Here is a 25,934-nt window from a genome sequence, read left to right as displayed (position 1 = left end):
ACAAAGAATCCACTTTGTGTATGAGCCCCGGTCATCAAAGTTTACGGAATCCACCGAAAAAACCTCATGGAATACACCATGGCACAGAATCCACCATGAAATATGCCTCTTGGCATCAATAAACATCACTTTGTTTTTCCCCTTGATTCTTGCCTTTTCCACTTGAAATAGTCTGTTTTGTTTAGACTTTTTTGTTGTAATAATAACATTCCATGTCTTTCCTTATGCAACACTCGCTTCTTGAGCTCCCCCTATCCTAGGATTTTCCCTTTGAATTAGCCCTCCCTCTACCTATAAGTGCACTAGAGTTTTAGGAACCTACAATATTCTTCTTGTTCACTTCTAAGCTTCTTTTCACATTAGTATTAGTCAATCCACTAGCAGATGCTAAGTTGCTGATTATAGTTCTAATAATATACTAACTTTCAAGCAAGATGATGGGAAAAAACATAGCCTTCACTAAGCCGTGAAATGCAAACTTGTGTGCTAAAAATTGACTAAATATAGTATCTAACTCATGTAAATGATTGGGCACACAAGTCACCTCCTCCATGCAAAGATCAATGAGTTTCTTTAGCCGATGCACGTATGATGTAGTACTTTCCTTCTCGTAAAAGTTGCATAACTTCATCATATTGGATCTAGGGTTGTAGGAATACAAGTATACAACTTGGAGAAGAAGAATCACGAGAAGTCAAAACTCTGTGTATTAAGAGGTAGTGATAGAGAAGATTTACAAGACTTTGTATGCCCTAAAAGTAAATAGGTATATATACAAGGCCGAGAAAAAAACCCTTAAAGAGATAAAAAAGTGTCTCAGTGGTCCTAAGTGTGTTCACACACATCAGTACCAAAATATAGTAACAAATCCCCCCTATGAGTGATTCAATGAATGAGAGCTAGTAGTCATGTACATGGAAATGCCATGCCCAATGGACTAGATCAATCTACAAAAGGGGATAAGCTCCTTCAAGGACATCTAAGAGCCTATTAGAGAATTCATATTGCATAGCACAAATACCTTAGAGGAAAACACTAAGAATGTGCAAGAGAATAGGAAAACACTAGTGCACAATCTAGTCTTTGAGCTTACTCAACTGATGTTAATAGATTGGCTAAATGAGCAAGAGATGGCCACCAATCCCGTAATGTTCATTTAGCAACGTATGTACTTGAAAGAAATCTAGGTTATTGTTAAGTTAGCTAATGAGGAGGATGTTGAGAGCTTGAAGAAGAAGCTAACCATAGCAAAAGTAGATCTCTATCACAACTTCAAAACTATGCTATCAAGGCTTGAAGTTGAGCATGGCAAGAGGAACCAATATGCACCTACATAGATGATAGATATACCAATTCAAAGATCAAAGACAAGGGCTTTACAATAACAATCACATTACAAAATCCTTCCATCTCTAGAATGAGAATCAACTATGGCACTAGAACTATCACAAATCAGATCTCCCAACCACCAAGATACAATGATCATTGGGACATGGATCCAAAAGATTAGTCCCAAGGGAAACTTGAAGAGCACCCACGCAAAGAGCCCAATCTCAAACTTCCATAGTCACATCTAGAGTAAGTTTGGAGAATGATCTAGACATTTAGCACCATTATCTTGCATGTGCTTAGCATCCCACTACTGATGCTAATAGTAGAATTATATGAAGATTTTAATGTGCATGCCGAGGAGTTGTAGTCAACATAAGTCAAGGCCAATGTTCCCACACTCTTTGACTTTGTCATCCCTTTGAACCTTAGGAGAGTATTTCCCATCTTCATTATAAATAGGCTCATATTTACATGCACATGTACAACCAGATGATGGTTTGATCAAATCGATGAGAAGGCTTTTGTCCAATCTTACAAAGACAACAAAGCTGGGCATCTAACTTATGCATTGAGATCCATCTTGAGTGGAAAAAACATGAAAAGAATAAAAAACAATGAAGAAAAAGAAAAAGAAAAAAAGAGAGTAAATATTCCACTATATAATAGGTGCACACACATAGTTGCACCTTGTTGTCCTCAAGTTAGAGACACACGAAGGCTTTGATTGGCCAACTCCATCTCTACCTAGCCCCTTCCCCACATCACAATTTAGGGCACATCAAGGGTTGGAGACTATGGACCCGCTCCATAAACTTGTCTTCTTGAAATCCACTACATTGTACCCACCCCTTCCAAAAATTGGGTCCTCAAGTGTGGAACATATTTAGGGACTTTTAGCTCACCCTAGGTTAGAGCTATCTCCTAATAATATGTTCCAAGTTTTGTTCAATTTTGTTGGAGGCTTTCGTGATGACTACTTGGAATCAATTTCTACATAAAGAAACTACTTTAATTATAAGGGCTTGCAATAGATTTGTGGGAAAAAAAACTACTTTTGTGATGTTTTTATATATACATTCATAACGGGCAAAGCAACTACCAAAGTCGATGGTAGAAAGGGACAAGTTCATGAATTGAGAAAATAAAAAAATATACAACTTGTTATTGTAAAGCAAGTCAAATGTTAGAAACAGTAGATATATGAGTTTGATTGAGCGAGCTTAATAAGTTTGCAAAAAGTTGTTGTTCCACAAGCTTGAGTTGGCATGATGGAGGACATATTGACTAATTAACATTCTAGAAAGTTGTGTAATTGAAATATGTAATTGAAATTTGAGTTATTTAACAAGTATATGATGCATTTGGTATGGACAAAGAATGTTAATAAAAAGAGATGTTCCATTCTTTTCCCTATTCAAAATTGCAACCCACATGGGACCATGTGAAAGGCACTTAAGTCCAAATGATGCAAATGTTTTGGGAAACTTTGAAGGGTGACCCCCAAAGTCAAGCTTGGCTAGAAAGGAGAATAAGTTGTAAAGAAAAGCTAGTTGATTGTATATGGAAGAAAGTTAGTTGATTTTATAATGCAGGTTGCATATTAAAAGTTCTCATAGGCTCAAATAACATCATAGGGATAACCCCCAAGTAGGCTCTCACTTAAAAGGGGCTCAAGCCTAGCAAGAAGTGAGAAAAATATATAAAGTAAGCTAGTTGCTAATATGATAATAGTTGGCATGCATTGTATCATGATGAACCTTTTAACATGCATGTTCTTACACAAATACAAATTAAGATATAGATGATGACATAGAAAAGAGTAACATTGATTACCACACTTTTGCTTAGCCCATTGCAAACATATTTATGACTTTCCTAGAAACAAGGCTATGGATGCATGTTAATTTGAGTGCATTGAACTTTCATGTGCACACTCAAGCTCATAATTAGATGCACATCTTTGTCTTTGATAGCTCAAAGGCAATCAAAAGCACAAAAGTGTACTCTATGCTTATCGTAAGTACTTGCACACTTAAGCATGATCCACTGTGGATATAGGGGTTACCAACAATCATGAAACATGTGATGAAGTGTTTGACATTACCAAGCTTGCACAAACAGATATGCATCCAAATTTAGCATAAGTAAGCAAAGCTTCTATTGAAGTTATTGAGGATGAGTAAGTTGAAAGTGAAAGTCCTAGCATAAGTGCAACCATTGTTGCTCTCATGTTGCCAAATAGACCTTCAACATATGTGGATTCTTTGAAATAGATTAATCTTCTACATGTACAAGCCCAACTTGTATTGCAATATAGAGTATAAAATAGTTATTAGTTAGAAAAGCAAACAAGGAGTAGTTTGGTTGTAGGAGCTGAATTGCATGTGATTCAATGTTTTATGTAATCATGATCGGCTTCTACTAGAGAGCTACTTTCCAACAGGTGTCCTTATATTGGCATGATTATCCATACACAACTCAAAACGCCCCATTGTGGAGGCCATCTAAGACCTTACCATACAATGCTAAATCATTTTTGTCCAAGTTCACAAGAGTAGAGCAAGTGCTACAAGTGGCATAACTCGTAATCAACCTCCCTAACCCCACTACTACAACTCTTAGAACTTAGGCTCTGAAACTAGTTTTTGAAAGAAACCAATCTACTCTCATGTATTGATAGCTAGAATTTGAAGTCCCTACTCAAATTTTCATTCAATTCAATGAAATTTGAAAACTTCCAACATAGTTACAAAGGCAAGCAAATGTGAGCCAAGGAAACCAATTTGATACGAACTACTTGAGCCATCCTTGAGCCTATATGGTTTTCACCTTGACTTCAAATCACCGTCTTCCTTTTCGAATGAGTAGTGCAATTTGTCTACACCATCCTCAAATCATAAAGATATTTTCTAGCATGTAAATTAAGCTCTGCACCTTGAACAAAAAAAGGAGAGCTCAATGAAACAACAATTGTAACAGTAGAATGGTTCGATGTTTCACTCGGCCAAGCTCCTTTTATGGGGACACAAGAGATCAATAATGGTAATGGCACTAAGCTCGAGAGTCCAAAACCATTGATTGGAAAATAATTCGTAGCTCTTCCTTCGGTTAGGAAAGCCATGTTTGGCGAGGCTGATTCAAAATGAAGCACTATTAAATGCAAGTGGGCTGATTAGGGGATAAAACAAGGCATCAATGAGACTAAATGGGGTTAATGGAAGTGGAGGTGTTTTCTTTTTTTAACAGTTTAAAAAAGAATTGGCACAAAAAGCTAAGGACTATAAATACATCCCAGTTATCAAGCTCTCTACATATATATGTACATATTTAACAAATACACATTCCAAATTTCCAGAGGTCTAATAAGGTGTGCTCACTGCTGACAAGGCACAAGCCCAGATATGCCACGTTGACTGGGGCCCACAGTTCGAAAAGTTCAGACTTCAAAGCTCGAACTTTAGAAGCATTATTATTTAATTAAATTTTTGAGAGCACGCTGTGCAGCGTGCAACGACTCCGAGAAGACGTGGCAGCGTCAAAGATGACGGGACTCCGTCAAAGATGACGTGTCCCCGTCAGAGTTTGTGGCTGCAAATTTTGTCCGCTTTGTACCGGGCGCTCAGCCAAGAGGGCCTGCAGGCTGCCATTTTGAACAAACTCTTGTTGGTTTCTTTTTTTCCCTGGGTTTTATTATTTTGTGTGCCGATATTTTATAATTTATCATCAATTACGTAGTGTTTATTGATGTGTGGATAAATCTGCAGGCTATGTGGAAATTATATATTAATTTTCTTTTCTGAGTTCTGAAAGTCCAGCGAAAGGAATATTTGTCGTGGATCGAAGGCCTCAGGGACCCATTGCTTTGACCGCCAGTTTGGACCCCCATTTCTGGGCCCACCACATCCGCCTCCCCACTATTTTCTTTAAAAGTAAACAGGGAGAGCTAAGATCCTGTATTTAACAAGTAGAACAAAAGGTTACATGATCATCTCCATAGGTGTGAATGCCTCATTGAGAGGAGACCTAAGCCATGCACCTACATGCTCTTTCAAAGTCTTTGGGATCCATCATGCATCCTCGTATGGATCTTTCTTTTTTAGAGGTGCATCCCACCAAGCAAGAGGGCAAAGCAATGAAGACCATGAGCAATGCAGAAGCAAGCGATCAAACTCGCAGCTACACACACAAGAATGATTGATCTATTTGTGATGCATATTGTTGTAGGATGAAAAAAATGATGCACAATGTGGAGGAGATTGTGGGGGTCACAAAAAAAGCTCTAATGCTTTATAGAGGCTCAAAATGCACCTGAAGTGGTTGCTTTTTTGGTGAAATGCACCTTCATTCCCTTTTGCTCATCCCTGTGAGACTCAAGTCCACTACAATGGCACACATGACCCTACAATGAACAAAAATAGCATGTGTATAATCCAAAGGGAAAAAGTCTCCAAGAAGAAACTCAACCTATCCTAAACATTTGTACACTACTACAAAATTGCATACTACATGCAATAATCCTTCCCAATAAGTTAAACAAGTGATGCAATTTGAACTAGTTCGGGGCCAAAGGTACACTGGGGTTAAAGACCTTTGGGACAAGTCCATCCAACCTAAGTTGGGCCATCTTATGTGGCAAATAATACTCAAGTCACGTTCAAGCTTGGAATTCGAAATGGTATATCTATGAGGTGGAGCCTAAATTGTAAGCCTATGACCATTCCCCAACATTTCATGAATTGTTGTACTAACTTGAGTTATTAGGGTCTCCTACATCATTGTATTCACATTGTTATGTCTGCAAGGGTAGATTAGCATTTGTCATATTTCCTATTATACAATGCAACCTTAGGAACAAAGCATGGCTATGTGCCAAGCTAATGATGCAAGCACTAATGTAAACCTTAAAGATATTGTGTTGTATTAATAATCTATAAAGCCACCAAGAGGTGGAGAGAATCAAGAGGTGTATCCACCTAATTAAGAACATGACATGTAATCATGGGCTAGCTATTGGGGCCTCCAGCTATGCCATAACTATCTTGTACTTAATTTAAAGGCACTCAAAATAATAATCAATCATCAAGAGTGGATTGCATTCTATCATGACTCCATTCTCTTATGACATCTCTAATCACATAGATCTTGGTTATGTCAGTCTAGCACAATCTCTCCATCTCTCTAGCATAAAAAATCTCCATGGCATCACTTAGACATAGCTCATTTAAGCATAGGCAAACCAAATCACACATAGATCATTATATAGGACTTTTTTTGGTTGTCTATAGTGCTCATCCTAGAGCTCACACATAGCTCTCCAAAAGCTATAACTATCCTCTCCAATATGGTTCATAAATATGGATATTCAAGGCCCGAAAGTGACAAACTTCCACTTGGCAACCGAGGCTTCTCAAAGCATATCCCTAATTTTCCCTCTCCTACAATCAACATACCACACCATTATGTGGAATGAATCACTCATCAAAAAGAGTTTGTCATTGTACTCATTTTCCCTTAATCATAGATTGTATAGTGTGCTACCGTCAACATCACTGATGGGCTTACTCACGATGGACAATTAGTAGTTTTATAAACTAGCCATACAATGGCAATTGTATTTGCAAGAAAAATTTTCCAATGTCCTCTTTGCAACAATAGCATGTGGACTAAAGCTACAAGTTTTTAGAAAAGGAGGAAGCCATATCCAACACTTTGAAGAAGTTAGGGTTTTGTCTTGATTGCTTTGTCACTTCTTCATCTTCGAATTTAGATCAAGGTAGTCTTATGGAATTTATGGTGTTTAATAGTATTTGCAAGGAATTTTTTATTTGAATATTAGTTGTCACAACACACATAAAACCATTGAAGCAGCAAGTCCTACACTTATCCAATTTTTCCATTAGTGTAATGTCTTTAACTACTATCAAGCTAAACTTGAAGCTTTGTAAGGCTAAGAGCCATGATCAATTGCAAGAGGGCAACTTTGAATACCCTAGTCTAATCTTACCAGCCAAAACTATGGTACTTAATAAGAAAGAATGTAATATCTCTAAATCATAGATAAGTCAACAAGCCATTGAGAGTTGGCTCTTTAAAAGTCCATGTAAATCTCATATTTCCAAAATGTTTTGTTCAAAGGGAAAACAATATTGATGTTGCTGCCTTCTAGGTGCAATGTAGTCTCTATTTCTAGACACACATTGTGCCATAAGAAGGGTACCTCTACCAATGTGTTCTCACAGTTGGCACCCATCTTGCATCTATGCAATAAAGCCATGGTACTTCCATGCTTTGAGTAGCTCGTTTCCATGTCTAGTTGCTCCAAGTCTTATAAGGATTGACAGATTGGATAGGGCAAGCTATTGGCCAATTGTTATCAATTTATCCATTGTAGCATCCAAGAAATTACTTGTTATTGGGTCCAAATTGAGCTTTCCAAAGCAAGTAGGGTATTTCCATCTCTATGCGCTACATCTGGTGCGTAGATCGGACGCAGGTAGCTCACGTAGTGAATTCCCAAAGGTCCCCAAGAACAAAGTACTCTACTTTTTAGCACAAAAACCAATGTAAAAGCAAGCACGACATGAGACAAGAGACAAATTGGGTTGAATCTCCCCCATGCCTTGTGTGTGCGCTTCACAAAGCATGTATTTAATATATATTTCCAATCTTTTTGCTCAAAAATAGCCCAATTACAAAAATATGACAAGCTTTTAGCTTTTGAGTTTGCTTTCTACCAAAAATAGGAAAATAAAGCTAATGGACGGTGCCCAAAGAGTCTGGCACGCCCAATCTCAATGTCCAAATAAAAATAACATATCCAGGCGCATAAGCGCATACAAAATAATAATAAATAATCAATGTCTCTATAGACATAACAAAATATAGGCGTGGCGCCTATCAAAATATAGTCCAAAGGTCGAAAACCCGCTAGACTCCAATGCTTTCCTCCGCCACTGCTGCTATCTCTACACATCAACTGAAGCATTCACAATCGTTAGTAAAATAACACAATTAAACCGACAAAAGTGAATACCTAGCAGTCTTCAGCTACATAAATAAATCAACTGGTTAGAAATAAATCCTAACCTTAATTTATTACGAGTGCGCACTCTAAACTCATAAACGTTTATTAATTTAATATGCATTTTGCGGAATCACCCGCTATGGAATCACCCATGTACACACTAAATTAATGAAACGCCCGAAAAGGACAGGCATCCCCATCAACTTCTCGCACAAAGAATCCTCTTTGCGTATGAGCCCCGGTCATCTAAGTTTACGGAATCCACTGTAAAACCTCACGGAATCCACCGTGGAATATGCCTCCTGGCATCATACCCCCGGGGTGGGATAGCAATTGACCTCAATTGCTATTAGCTCAATGTGGAGCTAACAGAGTGGGGAAAGCATTTAGGTCTCTAGCGTGCATCCATTGTGCTTCTTCTACAGGATGGTTCTTAAATTTCACGAGATATCTAGAGTACCTTCGGCCAGTTCTAGTGGTCATGTAATCAGTGTCTATGATGGCTTCTGGTTCAAGGATTTCAGTCTCTTCTTCTAGTAAAGGTGGGTTTTCATAGACAGGGTGGATAGGTAATTGTCCTCTAAATGGTCTCAATAAACTAATATGAAAGGTATTATGAATTTTCCAATGAGATGGCAGTTCTAACTTGAATGCATTGTCATTAATCTTATGAATGATTCTAAATGGTCCGTAGAATCTAGGGGCTAATTTGACAACTAGATGTCTATCTACACTTTGCAGTCTACGCTTTTCTATTCTAAGCCAAACATAATCATCAACTTTGAAATTCATTGCTTGTCTTTTCTTGTTGGCTTGTTTGGTATATGATTGTTGGGCTTTAGCAATCATATCCTTGACCTCATAAAAAATAGTGTTATGCATAACAGCAATATCATCGGCACTTTGTATTCTATTAGACAAAGATGCAACAGGTGTAGATAATCTATGTCCATAAATAACTTCAAAAGGTGCTTTCTTTGTAGATGTGTGCGGTGTATTATTGTAAGCAAACTGTAATAAATGTAAGTGAGTATCCCATGTCTGAGGTTTAGAGATAGTGTATGCACGTAAAAGATCTAAAATAGTGCTATTTGTGGCTTCTGTTTGTCCATTTGTTTCTGGATGAAATGCAGATGAGAAATCAATCTTTGTGCCTAAATTTGCAAATAGTGTAATCCAGAAATTATTACAAAATCTAGAATCTCTATCTGAAATAATCACTTTCGGCAATCCATGGTTAGTAAAAACAGTTTTCAAAAATAACTGTGCTGCTTGTGTTGCTGTTAAAGTTTTCTTACATGCAATGAAATATGCTTGCTTACTAAATCTATCTACAATTGTCCAAATCATGTCATGGTTAGATTTAGTATTTGGTAAGCCAGTAATAAAATCCATAGATATATGTTCCCAAGGTTTAGATGGAATAGATAAAGGCATTAATAACCCATACTGTTTATCATGATGTCTTTTTATTCTTTGACAAATCAGACATTCAGAAACAAAATTAGACACATCTGCATCCATATGCGGCCAATAAAAATCTTCAGTTAACATGCGTAATGTAGAAATGATACCTCTATGACCTTGATATGGGGGACAATGAATTTCATTCAAAACAAAAGATCGGAATGGAATAGTAACACACAGTCTCTTTTCAAAGAACATAAATCCATCATTATATGACAATGAATCAACAGGAATGAAATTATTTTGAACTAATTTTTGCCAATCAGAATGAAAAGTAATATCCTGGTGATATGTGTCTTTCATAGTAATTAAAGAATCAAAAGATATGATAGAAATGTTATGAATTGCAGGTCTTCTACTTAATGCATCGGCAACTACATTTTCTTTTCCAGGTTGGTATTGAATGATAGGATGGAAACTTTGAATGAATGAAGCCCATTTGATATGGCGGTCAGAAATTTGGGGTTGGCTAAGTAGATGTCTAATGCTTTGCTGGTCAGTCTTTATCATGAATTCTGAACCCATTAAATAATGCTTCCATTGTTTTAATGCTTGTACAACTGCTAAGAGTTCCTTGTCATAAGTGGAATATTTGAGCTCAGAGGGTTTCAGTTTAGAACTAGAATATGCTATTGGATGGTTGTCTTGCATTAGCACGGCTCCTATTCCTGATCCGCTAGCATCAGTCACAACTAGAAAGAATGGTCTATTAAAGTCAGGCAATTGTAGGACAGGGGCATTGGTCAATGCACGTTTAAGTAAATCAAAGGATTTCTGTTGGTTTTCAGTCCATTGATAAACAATGCCTTTCTTAAGAAGTTTGGTCAGTGGTAAAGCAAGTAATGAGAAATTACGTACAAACTTCCTATAGAAACTAGCAAGACCAAGAAATGAGCGTAATTCATGTACATTTTTAGGAATAGGCCAATGCAATATTGCGTCAATTTTCTTAGGATCAACTTTTATTCCTTCTTCTGATACAATATGACCTAGATATTCTATTTCTGTCTTAAAGAATTCACTCTTGTCAGGATTTGCAAACTATTGATTTTCTTTCAGTAATTGAAAAACTAATGATAAATGTTCATAATGCTCTTTTTCACTTTGACTGAATACTAAAATATCATCAAAGAAAACAATCACACAATACTGATATTTTAGAAAAATATGATTCATCATTCTACTGAAAGTGGCAGGTGCATTAGTTAATCCGAATGGCATAACTAAGAATTCGTAATGGCCAAACTGTGTCCTGAATGCAGTCTTAAATATGTCGGATCTATCTAACCTCACCTGATGATATCCAGATTTAAGGTCAATTTTACTAAATATAGAAGATCCTTGCAGTTTATCCATAAGGTCGTCAACTCTAGGTATAGGATACCTATTCTTTACAGTGATCTTGTTTAATGCTCGGTAGTCAATACACATCCGATAAGTATTATTCTTTTTCTTGACTAAGAGCACAGGTGCACCGAATGGGGAACTGCTAGGTCAAATTAAACCTCTATTTAGTAATTCTTCTACTTGAGTCTGGATTTCTTTTTGCTCTATTTGATTGTGCCTATATGGGGCTTTGCAAGGTGGTTGTGTGCCAGGTATTAGGTCAATCTTATGGTCTTCTGGACGTGATGGAGGTAAACCTGGTGGTAGGTCTTCTGCAAAACAATCCTTAAAATATGCAAGAAATTCCTTATGTCTAGGGTGCATATGAGTTTCTTTTGCGTGTATTTCATTTACCCAAATGAGATATGATTTAGTATTCTTGCGTAGTGCACGTTTTGCTTGAGTATGCGAAAGCAGTGGAAACATATGAGATGCATGCATACCAAATAATGTAATAGATTTTCCTTGAAAATTAATATTCATTGTGTGTGTGGAATAATCTATATTGGGATTATGTTGGTGTCTCCATGGCATTCCTAGAATAATGTCGCTAGACTGTAATGGGACAACTAAGAAATTTCTTCTTTCAATATATGGACCAATTTGAATTTCTAAATTTTGAACTTCTTGTGTGCCATTGTACCTAGTGCCTAAAAATGCAGCTTTTATGCGATAGTGCGTAGGTACAGTATGCAATTTCAATTCCTTTACCAATTTTGCTGAAATAAAGTCATGCATACTACCGTCATCATGCAAGATAGTTCTTTCTTTTCCATGCACCATACATTTCATAGTCAACAATGAATGTAAAGTAGGCATACCTGGTAAAGTGTCGGAAGTAGTAGTAGGATCATCTTCTTCTTCAGTGAAATCCGGCATATCCTCATGCTCGTCTTCGTCCATAGCTCCAAGGTAGTTGATATGTGCTGATGGCTTCTTTGAATGACAATTTGCTGCGAGATGGCCTGGCTGGTGACACTTGTAGCATACGATGGGCTTGGCTTTGGTCACATTATTTGCAATGGCTGGGAGTCTGGGTATATTTGGATTTGCTTGTTGGATAGGCTTAGGATTTGGATTGACAGTGGATGGTAATGCGGGTGGTTTAGGCTAATTCTTGCGGAAAGATGGTGATGAAAAACGACCTGGATTAAACCTTCTGAAATTGGAATTGAATTGTTTAGATCCATAATTACCGTTTGCTTGGAATGGCTGTGGTCGTCGATCTCTTCCACGTAACTTATCTTCAGTGTCGTGAGCTAAGGAGATGGCATCTTCAAGGGTAGCAGGCTTGAACATATTCACCTCAGCGTAGTAATGTCCAAGAAGTCCAGACATATACTTCCGCTTATGTGTCGTCTCTGGTACGTCTTCAAGCATGCGTAGCTGTAAGAGTGCATTCCAAAAACGCTCTGTATACTGTGGAATAGGCTCACGATCACGCTGTTGAAGTAAATCCCATTGCTTGATTGCCTTCTCATGAAATTGCGGTGGTAGGAAATTTTGCATGAATTTCTTCTTAAAATCTTCCCATGTAGCAGGACATTCTATACTCTTGCGGACTACAGTCCACCAAAGTGATGCTCTATCTATCAGATGATTAGTAACACACTTGATTTTATCTTTCTCAGGATAAGTTTCCTCATGGAAATAGTCATCAAACTGGCTAATGAATGATAAAACAGTCTTTCCTTCTCTTATGCCATTGAAAGTGCGAAACTTGAAACTTCGTTTACTTATCTTGGATTCCTTGCGAATGGTTTGTGCTTCAAGAGTGGCGTCGATGGTACGGCGAATCAGATCTTTAGCTTGAGGTTCTTCTTAATCAGTGGACGCTCCTTGTAGCTTTGTCAATTGCGCTTGCAAGGCTTGCCTAGCTCTTCGCTCTTCTTCCAATTGCAGCATGATAAGATCCAGCTTTTGTTCCATGGTAGGCTCGGGTAGATCGTCTTCAGCCATAGGATCATCCATATGTGGGGTAGTCATCCTGTAAAACTCAACAAACCTTTCTCACTCAAAATCAGTTAGCGGGATGAGCGTAGCTCAAATTTGGGGTTACAAGGCTATGTATTTTTGGGTATTTTCTTCTTCAACTTTCAGAAATTCTGCAATATTTCTGTCTCCGTTTGCTGAAAGTACTTCAACGAACTTGCAGATAGGTAAAACAGCTTGCTGCGAACAACTTTCCAGTTCTGAGTTTTTGCATACGAACAAGTCTTCTAGGAGTTTCGAGCGTTAGTCAGTTCTGATTTAGTCTGACTTGCAGAGTTGCAGACTTAACAGACTTGCAGGGTTGTTGACTTGCTGAACTTAGCTGATTTACAGAACTTGCAGGACTTGTTTACAAGTGACTTGCTGAACTTGTCTTCTGGAGTGCGTGACCCGGAGTTTGCAGACTTATTTGCCTTCACTGACTTGCAGAGTATGGAGGGACTTAAGCTTAATTAGTTAAGCTTAAGCTAATAAGCTTAAGTAAAGAAGAAATAGGCCGCCGTTTCTGATCGTGGGGGGGGGGGGGGGGTCCGTTTTTTTTTCCGCCGAAAATTTCGGGGCCCTCCTCTTGCCAAACGATTTGACGTTTTGATGATTGGAAGCTTAATAAGCTTCTTAAGCTTTATGATTAGGCTTTTGATTAATAGGATTAAGAGTTTTTCTCACAGTTTCTTCACGACTTCATGAAGGAGGTGTTTGAGTGGTCCTCCGCCGACAGAGAGTGGTCCTTCGCGATCTGACAGTGGAAATAGGGGTTCTTGATCGCCAGAAGTCTGCCTGTATCGACGGTTCGCGACGAGATTGACTGTAGAGGCCGTTTGTTCCTGGAGCTCCGCCTTCGCTCGAGATTGGTAGCGATTGGAAGCCCTTGATCTCTGCTCTGCTCTGATACCACTGATGCATAGATCGGACGCAGGTAGCTCACGTAGTGAATTCCCAAAGGTCCCCAAGAACAAAGTACTCTACTTTTTAGCACAAAAACCAATGTAAAAGCAAGCACGACATGAGACAAGAGACAAATTGGGTTGAATCTTCCCCATGCCTTGTGTGTGCGCTTCACAAAGCATGTATTTAATATATATTTCCAATCTTTTTGCTCAAAAATAGCCCAATTACAAAAATATGACAAGCTTTTAGCTTTTGAGTTTGCTTTCTACCAAAAATAGGAAAATAAAGCTAATGGACGGTGCCCAAAGAGTCTGGCACGCCCAATCTCAATGTCCAAATAAAAATAACATATCCAGGCGCATAAGCGCATACAAAATAATAATAAATAATCAATGTCTCTATAGACATAACAAAATATAGGCGTGGCGCCTATCAAAATATAGTCCAAAGGTCGAAAACCCGCTAGACTCCAATGCTTTCCTCCGCCACTGCTGCTATCTCTACACATCAACTGAAGCATTCACAATCGTTAGTAAAATAACACAATTAAACCGACAAAAGTGAATACCTAGCAGTCTTCAGCTACATAAATAAATCAACTGGTTAGAAATAAATCCTAACCTTAATTTATTACGAGTGCGCACTCTAAACTCATAAACGTTTATTAATTTAATATGCATTTTGCGGAATCACCCATGTACACACTAAATTAATGAAACGCCCGAAAAGGACAGGCGTCCCCATCAACTTCTCGCACAAAGAATCCTCTTTGCGTATGAGCCCCGGTCATCTAAGTTTACGGAATCCACCGTAAAACCTCACGGAATCCACCGTGGAATATGCCTCCTGACATCAACATCTGGAGACCTAAACTAATACTACTAGTGAGAGGTCTCCCTTCCTCCCCCCTAAGACCTTTCCATAGGATATTAAAGACTAGCAATTTCCAACAAACAAGGGCATGGGCTAGCTGCAGGCATCTAGTCCTCATCTTCTCTTGAGCAAATATGTTATCTACCTAGTTGAGTCTTAAAATGCCAATAGGAGGTGCCTTTGCTTCTTCAATTGAGTGTTGGAGGACCATCACCCAATGTTGGTTCCCTTCTATGTTCCTAAGTCTATTAAGAGGTTGAGTCTTTGTGATATCTCACATGGGTTCAAGCACTAGTCCTCCTCCATCATGAGGGGAAGTCACATGCTCTCACAAGACCAAAGACCCATTCTTCCCTCCTCCCTTCCATACAAATATTTGTATCTTTTTTTCCAACTTCTCTCAATTGGTCTTGGAAAAATAAAATCTGGTGGCTAAAAACACCATCACCAAGAAATGGATGGCCTTAGAGACCATTTGTTTACCAACAATACTAACTTTTGACAAGATCCCACTTAGAAAAATCCATTTTATCGTATCCCTAAACTAGTTAGGCTTGCCCTTTCATGGTTGAGACCCACACTTGGGAGAAAGGTGTCTGAAATCTTGGCATGAGTCATATGTCTTGAATCCTTTTTAGACTTTCCAAAGAAGCCTTGTTGATTCAACATCAAGCTCGACAACATTTCAGTAATCATTTGTGAACAATTGGGCAATAAACATGTCCATCTAGTAGCCTTAGAGCCTTGATTGACCCATGCTCAGTTTTGCTTTCAAAATTTTGGGTGCTCAATTACCAGTGCAAAGAGAAGAGGTGCAATTTGGCACCCTACATAACAAACTTCCTAAGGCAAAAATTATCAAAGGAATACCCATTGATGGTCACACTAGTAGATGCATTGGTGAACATATTGATCATGTTATAGAATGAAGTTCCAAATCCTAGTGGCAACACAAATTTATTGACAAAGGGCCAAATTATGCAATCCTTTGCCTTATCACACTAGTCAAAAGCCACCTCTTATCTTGCACTAGAGTGGCATCCATTCTTAGGGGTTAATTCATTATTGCACCTCGGATCATATGCCCATGTACAAAACTATACTAGCACTAATGGATAATATCAAGGAGGAGGAATTTCATCCTACTAGCCATAGTCTTGGATAGGGTCTTGTAGATGATGCTAAGCATAGTGAGCAAGTGCCATTGGGCTAGCCTAGAACTTTTTACCCCTTTTCTTACCAATTTCACCAAACCTCTCTTCATGGACAAGGAGATTCGAGCATGCTATTTTGACATGATTGAACACCTTATATAAAACATCATCACACACTTCCAAGAAGTGTTGAAAGCACCCCACTAGGAACTAGTTGGGTCTCATGGATCTACCCCTTTTATGCCCTTAACAATGTCATTCTTAGAGAAAGGCCATGCCAATGATAGAGCTTTATCTACTAAGATGTTTTCCTACAATACCCTAGTAAAGCTAGAGGATGCCACCTCCCATTCTTCATTTAGTTTAGGCTCGATACCCCCAATGGGTTCAAGGTGCTTAGTGTGTGAAGGCCCAACCTATAGACTCATAATCAATACAATGAACCCCTTTGCTATATATTATTGTGTCTTTTTGCCTCTTGATTTTGAGAGTGATGAAGGCCCAACCTATAGACTCATAATCAATATGTTGAACCCCTTTGCCATATATTATTGTGTCTTTTTGCCTCTTGATTTTGAAAGTGATGAATTAGAATGATTCACTCTTAGATGCACTTTTGCAGCCTCAACTTGATAGTTTTGGCAATCTTAAAGAAAAAGCTCAAACTAATGTTGCGCCCATCACATAAAAGCAAGAGAAGCATGTTTTGTGTACCTAGCAATCACATTACAAAGTCTTTCTCCTACAAGTAGATGCATCCCTCCCAATATTCTTAGAAAGTGTGTGACTCCAAAGATGCAATGTTCTCAAATCTTGAAGGTGTTGACCTCCAAGTTGACTTTAGATTCCATTTCAAGCTCTTATATTGCATAAAAGAACAATTAAGCTTAAAGGGGGTGGGCTTGGCTTACCTTGTCAAGTGAGAACATGATTGAGAAATAAGATATGATGAAGCTAAGAAAGGGGCCTTATCAATTGTCACACCACATGCTTCTCTATTCCAAATCTTAGTTTTTATATAAATAACTCTTATTCCTTACAATCTTTCTCCACCCATTTTGGGAGGTATAAATGATAAATAGGAGTTTGTATACTAGACATGTTCCATGAAATAAATACTCATTTCAAATTGTGCTATAGGACAAGATGTTGAAAGAAAAATAATTAAGATGCCTTATAACATGCGAAATGCTCAAGTAAAAATGAGTTAAAGGCTTGGGTTTTGCAATTTCCTCTTGGGAAAATGCTAAAGGCACCTATAAAAGAATCCCACAAATTTTTAAAAGTGTGTTCTGACATATGTTTGCCCTTATTTCTAACTCATAAATCATTGGAAATTTGCCATTTTGGCATATTTGTCCTTTCTGAAGTTAACCTTTACATGGACTAACATACACCACTTAAAATTCATGAAAATCTCACTCTAGAGCCACTTCTCATGAAAAATCTTGGAGAAGAGGATGGGCATTCATGTAGGTTGGACAAGATCGTCTATGTGGATAAAATCATTGCAAACAAGACACTCAAGCCACATATCTCATCTAGAGCATGAAGAAGCATGTGGGGAAGATTTGGAGCCCTACATTGAGAGACCTCTCATGCCAAATAAAAGCATCCAATTCCAAGAGTGAAATATCTCACCAAGTAATTGTATTAGAAGATTTATCTACATATTAGGTGATGATTTTTAGGAACTTTACTACTTTTGTGCATTTTATTAAGCTCGACCAATCATCATGTCATATAACGACATAAAAAGGGTTGCACATGGAACATGGCTTGTAATGTAATCATATAGAGGTGTCACTTTATGTGTTAGATTACCCTAGCTTTTCATATCATTTTTGTGTCCCACATTTGAAAGGAATGTAAATAAGCTTGTCTTAGCCTTATTACAAATACATGACAAAAGCACTTGATAGACAATCCATGTGACAGTCTTTTTGGCAACTTAGAGCACATTTATAGCAAGTTGTGGGAAGTCTCTTGTTGGAGACTCTAGAGTCTCTACCTTGCGAATGTTAGAAAATGCTTTCAAATCGTTATTGTTATTTTTCTACATCACTTCCAACCATTTATATTCCAAGCACATGATTGGAGATACTGGTCACTTTTTGAACCTCCTTGCCATAACATGCATCCACAACCTTGTTGTCATCAATAAAGAATTTGTTATTATCCCTTACATCATGCACTCCTTTCAAGCCATCCCCACAACAAATTGTGAAGAACTTGCTTCAAAGTGGGTCCATACACACAAGCTAGGACAAACCTTTAGATGTTTTGCCATAAAAGACAATGAACACAAAAAGGGCATTGTAATTGAAACAATCTAGTTTGTGAGGTTTCTTGTTCTCGGAGCTTCATGCAATATCTTTCATGTATAGAAAAGGAGATAGAAAACTCAAGGCTTGTACATATATGCACATGGGTGTGATAAGAAATTCTCCTTTTGGCTACGAGTCATCATCTAGGGCATATTCCCAACAATAATAAATTTGTATTTGGTGGCTTTTCTAAGGCATGCGTGGTTCAAAGTTGCAACTCACTTAAAGTTCAAGGGCAAAAGGATGGAGCTCATGGAACCCAATTGGTTGTTAGCCTATTGGCCACCAAGGTGTTTCTTGTTAACCAACTCTAAGGGAACCCCTTGAGGAACACGTTGCTTAAGTGTCATGGGAAACACTTGTGTAGCATGTAAGCTCAATCTCATGTGACAATTACACACGTCTAAGGCTAAGTTTATTTTGTGTACTTCACAGAGGTCAAGGGCAAGTACCCCATGCATAATCATTAGCTAAGTAGAAATTCTCATGAGAGCCAATCATTTGTCTCAATTGTACCATTAAGTGAAAATTGACCTCAAGGAAACTCCTTAGGAGCAAGTGGCTAAAGTAAGTGTTGTTGGAGACACTTGTCTTTCTAGCAAGCAAGGTGAGCCTCACACAAAGGATATATGAATCCAATGCTTGCTTTACTTGCCAGACTTTACAAAAGTCTAGCATGGTTAAGGCTAGTCTATGGTAGTTATATGAATCCAAGAGGTTCACTTGCAAGACTTCATGGAAGATTTACCAAGTGCCCCGTGTTCCATATATGATGGCTAGAACACTTGGGTAGTGTGTTCACCACAAATTGAGTTTCTTATGTTTTTCATTTTTCACATGTAGAAGGACCATAAGAGCCAATGCCCCCACACAAGTTGTTTGACATGTGTGGGGTACTAGTTGTATAAGTAAAGTGTATCAGCCATAGGCAACCAAAAAAATGGTGAATCCCCACATTGCAAGTCGTTGAAGAAGAGAGAACTTATTAATGGATGCAAGAGAATAAATCAAATTGACCAATGCCACATGAGCAATACCCCACGAAGTAAAAACATGGTACCCTCAATTCTTAGGGTAGGGTATAGTTTTGATTTTAAGAAGTTTCCTTTTTTTCATGGAGATTATTTCAGAAAACCTATTACATGCTTAAACCTTTGACTCATAACCCACACAAATGAGCTCCTGTGGTAGAGGGCAAGTTACATTTTTCCTATGTGGTGATGATGTGTCATTAGAGATTCTTTCACCTTAGTTCAACCCTACAACTAGAGGGGAAGGTTTTGGGTAAAGGGGTTTTACCATGGTAACATGCAGCTTGTAGGACACATAGCCAAACCTTATTTGTCTCTTAGAAAACATTGGTTTGTTTTTGACCAAATACCTTGGTCTCCTTGTGTGCCCAAATTGCTATCATGGTAGCTCATGTGCGCGGGCTTTCACATGACCTATGGAAGTTGAATTGACCTGCGCGTGTCTCGAGCCTTAAGATTGGTGTGGGCCCTAAGATGGGCCCCTTTCGGTGTCCAACAGTATAGTTGGTTATTGGGCTCTCTCTGACCTCTCACACTTGGATCTCTGGAAAGTATACATGCATACAAAGAGACAGATTCTTCATCTTCGTTTTCCATCTTTTCTTTTTCGCTCGAACAGTTGAGCTTATATCATATAAGGGGTGGCCAATTCTCAGAAGAAGAAGAAGAAGAAGAAGAGACAGTGACAGAGAGAGCAATGACTAAAGTCCATATGCTCCCGCCACCAAGCAACCCCATCATCTCAGCCAACAACCCAAGCTCTGCCACCACCATAGCCCAGATGCTCAATCCACCGGACAAGCTGCATATGGCGGAAGACGGCAGCTCGGACTCTTGCACCACACAGGAGAACAGCTCCTCCATCACCAGCCTCTTCAGCCATGACCACTCTGCCTCCAGCTCCTCCACCAGCTCCAGCCTGAGTGTGAGGGCAGAGCCTTATCAGAATTCTCATGCTAAGCTTCGCTACTCACTCGAGCTAGATGAATCCTGCACATCTGATGAGGAGGGATCCTTCAACGGAAGCCAGGACAGCAGTAGTATTAAGGTTGGTTCCATGAATTACCACACAATCCATGTTTCCTTTTCTCTTCCTTCGTTGTTTGTGTTCTCAATTTGATCCCTCATAATATGCTCAATCTGATCCCTTGTTGATGCTTTGCATGCAGGTGGTGAAACGATCAAGGGACACATTTGTGGCTAACAAGCAAACGGCATTTTCATTTGCAAGACATGATGCTGACTTTGTGAAACTGAATTCAGGGATCAATTGGGAAGGTAATATTTCATGGCTTCTCTGCTAAGATAATTAATTTGGGTCACGCCTTTGCAGGAGAGAAGAACTTGGATTAATGGTTTGATAAATTTCACATATCTTGGCCATCTACACCTCTCAAGCATGGTTCTTTTCTCTTGCAGTGGCCCTAATGTGCTGTGCATCATCTATCTCTTTAATCAACCTTCCAAACCATTCTATTGCTGGTGAATTAAACTTAGCTAATTGCTTGTCCTCTGCATATGCAAGAGAACTAATGTGCATCACTTTTGCTGTTTATTTAACCATTCTACCCAGTAGGATTAACTCACTTCTTATCCCCTGCACATTCATCAGGAGGTGATGATGCCAAGAATTCTCGGCCAAGTTCAAGAGGTAAACAGAGCTTTGTTCAGACAATGCCACATTGTTGTTTTACAGATTCAAGGGTTAATCGATTGATCGCTGGTTTTGTCAAACAGGAACACAGGACAAGAAAATGATGCTTCCCATTAAGCCTGTGTTATGTCACGTGGACCTGTCTTCAGAGCAGAATGCACCTTGTTTTCAACGCTCTGCCTCGTGCAAATCTCAAGACTCTACACATGGCAAATCCATGTCCAAGGCTGATGTGCTCAAAGTGGACATAACCAACTTGCAAACATGCATCAGCAAGGGCCTTCGCAATATGCAGCATGTCGAAGACAATGTAGGTACCTTGAAACGATATGGGTCTCAAGGACCTGCATCTCAAACAACCAACATAAGAACGTTCCCGAGCCCGGGGACCCCATCTCGCAGCAGCTTTTCAGGCATCCCAACTTCTTACATGGCTCAGAAGGCTTACATGCTGGGTAGGATGGGTATGTATGAAAAGCCCTCCCCATTGTACAGTTTGCCTTCTGGTTATGATCAAGATAATGTTCGAATAGGGGCTATCAATAATCCCAGAACCCTTCCTTCCAAGTGGGATGATGCGGAAAAATGGCTTGTCAATGCGAGTCCATCTCATCCTCAATCCCAGTCCAAAAGCCCAGCTCATGTGCCAGAATCCAAGAAGAGCTCAACTCACAAGGGAGCAAGGCTGAAGCCTAAGAAGATAGATATTCCTAATCCTCTGTCATCTTGTGACCGCTTCCAATCAGCCACTACTATGAGCGACAGTGAGGTCTCCAACACGCAATGTGATGATTGTCGGGTGTTTGTGAGGAGCAGCTCACAGAAGCACAAAGAAAGCAGTGCAAAGCCTAAGAACGTAGGAAGGAAAATGGTCAAGACAAGGGAAGACTTGCAGATTTCATCACCTACAGTCATACAACTAGAACAGTTGAAAGCTTCTCGCAATTATCAAGACCAGCCAAATGATAACCCCAGAGTGCATGGTGAGCAACATTGATATTTGCCAAGTATGCTGACGTTCATTTGATCTGCATGATGTTGTATTCCTTTTGTACTAGCATCTGTTCATTCATGTGTACCACATTGCATCTAATTCATCCAAATATCATAAGCCTCCCCATTTGATAGGAATCTAGTGTACCACAATGAAAGACTTTCTTCTAGAGAAGGTTGGAGGATATCTATGTCTTGTCCAAGTGATATGAGCTGCCTGGATGCACACCATGTGATGTAGCTAGCAGCAGGTGAGGCATTGGTATTAAAGCCAGTCCTTATGCAGTGTGATATTTTGAATGCATTTTCTCAATTCATAGGCTTGGCTTTCATCTTCATGCTTGCTGTAGTGTTCATACATATTCTACTCAAGGCACTTTTTCATGTTTCAAGTTCTGATGTTTTAAGCACAAATCTTCCATATCAGATGTACATGCTGTGGAGACCTCAAAATATATTGCTGGAGCACCATGCACTTCATCACCCCTGGGTATCAACAACAGTAATAGGCTTGTTGTACAGGCTCCGAAGAACAAATGGACAGCCCCCATGAGAGATGCAGCGACAGAGGTTTCTCCTAAGGTTTCAAGGCGAGACATGGGAACACAAATAACCCCCATGGGTAGCTCAAGGACCTCTACATCCACCACACCTTTGAAGAGCAATTCACCCATAAGGCACAACACACCCACTAAGAGGTCTAGTTCGTGGAATTGTATCAATCAAGCGTCAAGCATGCTTGAGCTGGAGAGCTGCCATATTGCTAAGTTGGAACATAGAGAGCTAAAACTGGGAGATACTAAAGAGCTTAGTGGCCCTGCACAATCCCAAGGTCAAGATGCTGTGCCTGACACCAACATTGCATCAGCTAATGCAAGCACTGGCCCAGAAAACGATATGTCCAACTTGATAAAACCTCCTAATTATGATATGGCTGAGGGTACTATTGGTTCAATTGATGAAGCTGCAGCTTATACAGCTTGGGAGGATGCAGAGAGGACAAAGTACATGGCTAAGTAAGTGTTTGCCAAGTCAAAGGCAATTCCAAATTTTCAAGATGTGGATTAGGAAATAAACTTATCCTGTTTTCTCTTCTTCATCTGGGGATCAAGGTATGCACGCGAAGAAGCAAGGATTGATGCATGGGAAAACCATCAGAAAGCAAAAGCTGAAGCTGAATTGAAGAAGCTTGAGGTACTAGTGTAGCCCTTTGCTTTTTGGCTCTTTTCTTTTGGATGTTTTAAGGTCTAGAATGGGTACTTGATATTGCAAGTGTTCGAAATATTCTAGATTTTCAACAGATCTTATTCTCAGTATGATAATTGTCTCTCTATCTGCACAATAGTGTATGTACAGCCCTCTTTTGTTCCAGATTGTTGTATAATGGTTATTACAAAAACATGATACATTATGCAGCTTGATACTTTTAAGTCACATTGTGAAAGAAGAAGCTTTCTCACATTTAAATGTAGCAACATTGTTCTTTCGCGAATCATTATTTACTTGAACAAGTTAAGGTTTGTTTCTGAGGGTGCTAATCCAGAAAGAAGAGCAGCTTTTTTGTCAGACTGTCAATTGATTCAAAGGACATAGTCCAATGGTCCTTGTCCAGGTTTGTTTCTGAGGGTGCTAATCCAGAAAGAAGAGCGGCTTTTTTGTCTGTCAATTGATTCAAAGGACATTACCTTGCTTAGGGTCAATGGCAGCCAAGCTCGTATAGTCCAATGGTCGAAGTTTTTGCATCAGCCCATGGCAGAGGGTAGAGCTCTAAATGATGTGATGGGACCTTCTGGATGATATGATGTTGAAGGGTAATTGTTGCTTTAGTGGCTGGGATATACACACGCTGATACCAGGGCTGGGTGGCCATATTAGAACTTGTTGGTCTTGCCCTGGAGAATGCATCATTGTGCAGATTACATGCAATATTCTCCCTTTGCTTGTGTTACAAAGACTGCCTTACTTGTTGTGCCTAACCGGGCTAATTATTGAGCAAAGTCACTGATATATGTGTGCATACACTTGCTTGTTATATGTTACAGATGAAATCAGAAAGTATAAGAGTTTGTTATTGCTGATGTGTATAAGGCAGCTGTTCGTGTAGGTGAAGCTGATGCAAACACTTGATTTGTTTATGTAGATGAAATTGGAGAGATTAAGAGCTCAAACAACAGAGAAGGTAATGGGTAAGATAGTGGCTGCACATCGACGGGCAGAGGAAATGCGAGCAGCGGCCCGGGCCCAGCAGGCAGAGCAGCTGGCCAAGTCCCTGGACAGGGCAACCCACATACGTAAGAATGGCTATCTCTCGGAAGCGCTGGGGGTGTGCTTCTCCAAATTGTCATGATGCAAAAACAGAAGACCAATCCCATCATCCGGCAAGCAAGCACATCAGTCCAGCGGTGGCATGTTCAACTTGCAGCCAGCTAAAGCATGTCTGCAAGGGTGCTTTCTTGGGAGAAACAGAGCATGAAAGGGCTTGTCAAGTTGTTTCAAAATGATGCCTCTTTGTTACAGGAGAGAAGGGGACGGTAGCGAATCGCGATGGTTGCACACACATGCATGGATTGCGTAATGCCGGATGATATAAGCTTTAGGCACTGGAATAGGCCTCAAGTTCCATGGTACATGTTGCATAGTAAATATTACCATAGGAGAGACAACGGGCGGCATGTACAGACTGACAAGTTGGCTGTTGCAGAATGCCATTGTCCCAATGTTGTCTGACAGAATCAATTGACTATTGCATAATGCCATTTCCCCAATGTTGTCTAAGGGAAACAGAGTATGGCTAGCAGGCTGGCAATCGAGGATGCATCATGTACTGCAGCATTCTGGGGCTCAGGAGGCCATGATTGGATATGAGCATTGAGCTATGAACCCTCAGAAAATGAATATGATACATACATAATACACATATAACTCTGCCAATGTAATAAGCAAAACAACTAAGGGTTACAAACCACACGTCTCCATCACCTTCCTGTCATATTCTCTATCGGACCTTTTTTGGGGGGCAAAAAAAGATTCAACTCGCGAATGTTTGTAAAAAAGAAAAGAAAGAGACGGCAGCAATTGGTAATTAATAATCTTACTCCCATGAACGAATCCCTGGATAATTATCATGTCGTTTTACTGCGTGGGGTGAATAATTGTGCTTACGGCCGTCTTTGACGGCGACGGCCGTCGCCGTCATTCGGTCGTCTGTTCCGACTGCGACGGGCGTTGCCGTCACTCCGCCCGTCGAGTGTGTGGTGGCGTGTAAGGTGTGTGTGTGGGGCTAAGTACGATCCCGCCTCCAAAAAAAAAAAAAAAAACCCCCAATAAAATTTTCATGTAAGCATCCCATTTCTTTTTGCACTTTGCAGCTTGGAGTAATTATTTCTATCTCCTTCATTTTGTACAAATTCCTTAGAGTTGGAACCCATGCTTACAAATGAACTGCAAAGGCACCTTCAAACCTTCTAAAACCATGCTATATAAATGGCAAATACATTTAATTTAATTCAAAATTCCCTCCTACATTTGCACTTGCTCCTAAAAATATTTTTCGTGAACACTAGTTAGAATGTCTCTCATAGCGTTTATGTAACATGTTGTCAACAACCAACAATGAACCTTTGACATTAAACAACAAAGTGGATTTAAAATGGGCCTCAAACTTATCAAATTCATGACAACCTTTTCTTCTTCAATAAATGTTAAATGCCTTTCGATAGTTTCAAAATTTGGTTGACTCTAAACCTTGGCTCTAAAAATATATTGTTATGCACATTGCTTATAAGAGCTAGCGCAATGGCAAGCGACTTTCAT

The 25,934-nt window shown here is 39.3% G+C and overlaps 1 protein-coding gene across 1 annotated transcript; it reads left to right on the top strand.

Moving 5' to 3' along the window:
* The first annotated feature begins 20,026 nt into the window (after window positions 1-20,026).
* LOC148035692 (uncharacterized) lies at window positions 20,027-25,627 on the top strand. The gene is made up of 7 exons (XM_087677702.1): window positions 20,027-20,522; window positions 20,644-20,752; window positions 21,087-21,125; window positions 21,212-22,111; window positions 22,549-23,137; window positions 23,234-23,315; window positions 24,262-25,627. Exons 1-7 carry the CDS (start codon window positions 20,172-20,174, stop codon window positions 24,466-24,468), a joined length of 2,277 nt encoding a protein of 758 aa, XP_087533828.1. The 5' UTR covers window positions 20,027-20,171; the 3' UTR covers window positions 24,469-25,627.
* The last annotated feature ends 307 nt before the right edge of the window (window positions 25,628-25,934 follow it).

The sequence above is a fragment of the Lygodium microphyllum genome, chromosome 5 (assembly GCF_053477565.2).
Source record: "Lygodium microphyllum isolate KBCC chromosome 5, Lygodium_microphyllum_v1.1.10, whole genome shotgun sequence".
Classification (NCBI taxonomy): Eukaryota; Viridiplantae; Streptophyta; class Polypodiopsida; order Schizaeales; family Lygodiaceae; genus Lygodium; species Lygodium microphyllum.
This window is presented reverse-complemented; position numbering and strand designations above follow the sequence as displayed.